The 6,035-nt window shown below is 40.8% G+C and overlaps 1 protein-coding gene across 4 annotated transcripts in view; it reads left to right on the forward strand.

Moving 5' to 3' along the window:
• LOC133620808 (growth factor receptor-bound protein 10-like) overlaps positions 1 to 5,808 on the forward strand; it is a 247,943-nt gene extending 242,135 nt beyond the window's left edge. For all 4 annotated transcript variants that reach the window (XM_061982383.2, XM_072915601.1, XM_061982384.2 and 1 more), the window contains one exon: positions 4,346 to 5,808. In XM_061982383.2, the coding sequence (XP_061838367.1) occupies positions 4,346 to 4,492 (147 nt within the window). In that variant the 3' untranslated portion in view covers positions 4,493 to 5,808. The remainder of the gene's footprint in view (positions 1 to 4,345) is intronic.
• Positions 5,809 to 6,035: the final 227 nt, after the last annotated feature.

Here is a 6,035-nt window from a genome sequence, read left to right on the forward strand (position 1 = left end):
TGGACTCGGACTTGGAGGTGCTGATTCCCATCCCAGTCGCTTCACACTCGGCTGCGAACCGATCCAGTGAGAGCTGAAGATCTTGGCCGGAGGAAGCCATCAGGACCACATCATCTGCAAATAGCAGTGACCTAATCCTGCAGCCACCAAACCAGATCCCCTCAACGCCTTGACTGCGCCTAGAAATTCTGTCCATAAAAGTTATGAACAGAATGGGTGACAAAGGGCAGCCTTGGCGGAGTCCAACCCTCACTGGAAACGTGTCCGACTTACTACCAGCAATGCGGACCAAGCTCTGGCACTGATCATACAGGGAGCGGACTGCCACAATCAGACAGTCCGTTACCCCATACTCTCTGAGCACTCCCCACAGGACTTCCCGAGGGACACGGTCGAATGCCTTCTCCAAGTCCACAAAGCACATGTAGACTGGTTGGGCAAACTCCCATGCACCCTCAAGGACCCTGCCGAGAGTATAGAGCTGGTCCACAGTTCCACGACCAGGACGAAAACCACACTGTTCCTCCTGAATCCGAGGTTCGACTATCCGGCGTAGCCTCCTCTCCAGTACACCTGAATAGACCTTACCGGCAGCTGGATTGTTACATGCTAATGCTACTGTACTATTATGCTGCTAATTTATTATTACATGTTTTCTTTTTAGAAAGACAAATCAGGAATGATTGGATGCAAATGGAATAATGTGCATGGTAGGATGGAAATGGAAAAGATATTTCCACTTCCGATTCTGTTTAACGATTCGATGCCTTATCGGTCTCTTAATTGATTTGTATTTGGGGGAAAAAGAGAATAAAAAGGTGCATTAGCATTTATTTAGTTCATTGTAGAGTTAAGGTGACCTTACAAAGCCAACAGTTAGGTCTTAAGAGGCACGTACGTAGCATAGAAAAAACAACTTGACTTAAATTAAATATATTCCTCTGTGGAATTTAACAAAATAAAACATGCTGAAATTTCACAAGAATGTAACATTTTTCAAACTTTTAAGAACATTATCTCAGTAGAAAACATACTGGTGAACTCCAAAAATGAGAATATGGTGCAACGGTTAGTTTGTATTTGGAAGGTGAAAGTAATATGACAACTCAGCAGAGGTGGGTAGAGTAGCCAGAAATTGTACTCAAGTAAGAGTACTGTTACTTTAGAGATTTATTACTCAAGTAAAAGTAAGGAGTAGTCACCCAAATATTTACTTGAGTAAAAGTAAAAAGTATGTTGTGAAAAAACTACTCAAGTACTGAGTAACTGATGAGTAACATACACACTCATATCATATATATATATATATATATATATATATATATATATATATATATATATATACAGTTTATAATTTATATGTATTTATTTTGCTGTTTTTGTTTACATGTTAAAGGTGTTTTAATGAATATACATGCATGTTTAACACATATAGATTCCTTTCTTTCATGAAGACAAGAATATAAGTTGGTGTATTACCTGATTCTGATGACTTGCATTGATTGTAATCAGACAGTAGTGATGATAACGTCCACGTTTTCAAATGGAGGAGAAGAAAAGTTCCTCCTTTCTGTCTAATACCACATGAAAGTGGTGGGTTTTTGGCATCTTATTTGTCCAGCTTCCATATTCGTTTTTATACACTTTACAAGAAATATATTGGCGTCAAACTCCGTAGCTTGCTAGCTTGTTCGCGCTGGCTTTCGGAGACTCTTGTTTTGAAAGCGCAGGCGCGATGGAGCGGCACTTTTATTGTGAAGACAGGAACGTCCTCATGTGCGGTCAGTCTTTAGGCTTTTGACGGGATGTACGGTTGAAATAAAAAAGTATCTTTTTTCCTTCACACTTTTGATTGATTGATTGGAACTTTTATTAGTAGATTGCACAGTACAGTACATATTCCGTACAATTGACCACTAAATGGTAACACCCCAATACGTTTTTCAACTTGTTTAAGTCAGGTCATGTGACCGCCTGGCTCTGTTTGATTGGTCCAACGTCACCAGTGACTGCATCTGATTGGTGGAACGGAGTGAAACGTCACCAGTAAGGCAGGCACTTTGAAGGTCTGTCTGACAGACCAAAACAAACAAAGCGTGCATTAACAGATCGATAAAAATTAGTAGCGAGTAGCGAGCTGAATGTAGATAAAAGTAGTGGAGTAAAAGTAGCGTTTCTTCTCTATAAATATACTCAAGTAAAAGTAAAAGTATGTTGCATTAAAACTACTCTTAGAAGTACAATTTATCCCAAAAGTTACTCAAGTAGATGTAACGGAGTAAATGTAGCGCGTTACTACCCACCTCTGGGAATAAGTTCATAAAGTGAGCTTTACATGTTTATTTTTTGTGTTGTGTGACATTAACGTTTGAGCAACGTTGAGTTATTGATATATTGTTATTGCTCTGCATTATTTAGAGTGTTACTATATTGTGTTTGATTTAGCGTAACAGTATCAGACTGTTTTTGACCTGTTTATTCAATCAGGGAAAAATGATATAAATGTTGCACTACATGTTATACCTTGCTGTTGTTAAAAGATAAACAAAACACCACGTCACTGACTTTACCTGGGGGGGAAATAATAAAAGAGCTGTTTATTCATTTTGGGAGTGAACAGAGTTGTCAGAACGCTGGTTATTAATAAAGTTTGACTGTTTTGTTGACATTCCCTTTAGCGCAGCTCCATCTAATGGATGCATAACGTAACCCCAGCCTCTATTCTATGCGCCTTTATATATGAACAAAGTTTTAAAATAGGCCATTCATTGAAGGTGCGCCTTACAGTGCGGAAAATACGGTAGTTTATTTTCAGAGCCACCAAAGCAAACGACTCCACTCCCCAAGGTTTGGTTGGATACTGTTAGGCGTCAGGTCAAACTCTATGAGATCACCTGTCAGCAGAGGTGGGTAGTAACGCGCTACATTTACTCCGTTACATCTACTTGAGTAACTTTTGGGATAAATTGTACTTCTAAGAGTAGTTTTAATGCAACATACTTTTACTTTTACTTGAGTATATTTATAGAGAAGAAACGCTACTTTTACTCTGCTACTTTTATCTACATTCAGCTCGCTACTCGCTACTAATTTTTATCGATCTGTTAATGCACGCTTTGTTTGTTTTGGTCTGTCAGACAGACCTTCAAAGTGCCTGCCTTACTGGTGACGTTTCACTCCGTTCCACCAATCAGATGCAGTCACTGGTGACGTTGGACCAATCAAACAGAGCCAGGCGGTCACATGACCTGACTTAAACAAGTTGAAAAAGTTATTGGGGTGTTACCATTTAGTGGTCAATCGTACGGAATATGTACTGTACTGTGCAATCTACTAATAAAAGTTCCAATCAATCAATCAAAAGTGTGAAGGAAAAAAGACCCTTTTTTATTTCAACCGTACATCCCGTCAAAAGCCTAAAGACTGACTGCACAGTTCCTGTCTTCACAATAAAAGTGCCGCTCCATCGCGCCTGTGCTTTCAAAATAAGAGTCTCCGAAAGCCAGTGCAAACAAGCTAGCAAGCTACGGAATTTGCCGCCAATGTATTTCTTGTAAAGTGTATAAAAACGAATATGGAAGCTGGACAAATAAGAAGCCAAAAACCAACCACTTTCATGTGGTATTAGACAGAAAGGAGGAACTTTTTTTCTCCTCCATTTGAAAACGTGGACGTTATCATCACTACTGTCTGATTACAATCAATGCAAGTCATCAGAATCAGGTAATACACCAACTTATATTCTTGTTTTCATGAAATAAATGAATCTATATGTGTTAAACATGCATGTATATTCATTAAAACACCTTTAACATGTAAACAAAAACGGCAAAATAAATAAATATAAATTATATACTGTATATATCAATGTATGTATACATATATATATATATATGTGTGTGTGTATATGTTACTCATCAGTTACTCAGTACTTGAGTAGTTTTTTCACAACATACTTTTTACTTTTACTCAAGTAAATATTTGGGTGACTACTCCTTACTTTTACTTGAGTAATAAATCTCTAAAGTAACAGTACTCTTACTTGAGTACAATTTCTGGCTACTCTACCCACCTCTGCCTGTCAGTAAGCATGTGGTTGAAGGACAACATGCAAGTTTTCTCTGACTACATATTAAACATTGGCCTACTGAAAATCAGAAGCATTGCGGCGAGTGATTTCCAGAGCTGAAACAGTGCTCGGTGACTCTGGTCTAGCCTGGCCTGAAAGGAGAGAGGTACCTGGAGCGAGTACAATGTCAAGAGATGGATACTCTGCTGTACTATGCTCATCTTTATGTCACGTTTTATTCTGAAAAGCTAAATGTGCCCCTCTTCCTGTGTCAAGTGCGAGGAAGACGGTCAGGTGTTCTTCAGCCTGGACGACGGAGCCACCAAGTTCACCGACCTGATTCACTTGGTGGACTTCTACCAGCTGAACAGAGGAGTGCTGCCCTGCAAGCTCAAACACCCGTGCACCGCCGTGGCCTTGTGACTCCGCCCCTTCCTCTTCTGCACCCTTTTCATTTACATTTTGCACACCCTTGTACCCCTGAGGTCCCTCTGGGGGCCACGTGAACAAGCCAGCTTTCTCCTCCGCCTTATTTGCCGTGTGGATGTTTGACGTTGCCATGGAGACCGCGAGGTTTGCCTGCGTCTGGCGCCGCCCCCTCCCCCTCCCTCACCTTTCCTCCAGGCCTGATAAGCTGTGGTGCAGGAAGCGCCACCATCTTTCTTCTTCTTCTTTGTTGATCATCAGGGATGGACGGGAATCCCTCCGGATCTCAATCGAACTTTTCTTTTCTGGGATCCAGGAGGCTTTTCTCAACCTGTGCAGTCCAGTCTGGATAAGCTGACACCGTGATGACCCCTGACCCCTGACCCCACCCTCTACTGCTGTCTCTTGACACGAGGCGGGGCTTATCAGAAAGGACAACGGAATGTTTATCAGGAATGAGCCTCTCTTTTAGACTTTGATTACTTGATGTCATTTGAATGCTGTTTTATTACTGTTGATTCAATGCAGAATTAGTTTGCACTCGTGCGGGAGAGCTGGGGGGGGCGACGCGTCCTCCTCCTTGTTTGTCCCCTCCTCCTAACAGCCAGGAGGAGGAAGCGTTTTCAATCAAAAGGGTTTTTATTTGTCGCCTTTTTGAATGTCCTTTTCTTTTCTGAGCTGGCTGCTTGCACATTTTCCATGATCCTGAAGCGATAAGTGAAAGGTCGGAGGGCATCCTGACCACTGCCCCCCCACCCCCACCCCCTACCCCCTACCCCCTACCCCCTACCCCCTACGCCCGCTCAGAAGAGACAAATCAAAGATAAGCACTCCCAGCATTATTTTGTTTTGCGTTGTTGTAAAAGAAGAAACAGACTTGAAGTGTGAACTCTAAAACCACACAATCAAAGGAGCTTCACTTGCCTTAGGTGGGAAACAATGAGCCTGAGCCTTGTAATATATTCCATGATATCCAACCAAACATGTCTTTTCTTTGGCCTCAGCTATTGCTGGCTTCTTACTTCACAGATTTACTCCAATTTCATTGTTGGGATAAAAAATACACCCGAACATTTCTAGGCTTCTTCCTTATTTGTAGTTTTCATTTGAGATGGCGAACAGTTTGATTCCCCCAACTAAATGCTCCTCTGTGTTCTTCATACGTCCGACTAAACCTCCATCCAACAGGTTGTACTCCTCTAATGATGAGGTTTATCTTCTCTGGCCTTAATTCTAGTCCGCGAAGACAAAGGTTACTAGCTAGCATGTTTGCTGAAACCTGGGATGAATTCATCCAAAGTTGAACTTCACTATTTCAAAACACATCCTCTCCATGTAACATTTTACACATCACTTGTATTTTTCATTTGTAACATGTTATATAGTTAATCCTTGTAACATGTTTTATATTCCATGTTAACCCTTGTAACATGTTATATATTCCATGTTAATCCTTGTAACATGTTATATATTCTGTTAATCCTTGTAACATGTTTTATATTCCATGTTAATCCTTGTAACATGTTATATATTCCACGTT

Source organism: Nerophis lumbriciformis, linkage group LG21, assembly GCF_033978685.3.
Source record: "Nerophis lumbriciformis linkage group LG21, RoL_Nlum_v2.1, whole genome shotgun sequence".
Classification (NCBI taxonomy): Eukaryota; Metazoa; Chordata; class Actinopteri; order Syngnathiformes; family Syngnathidae; genus Nerophis; species Nerophis lumbriciformis.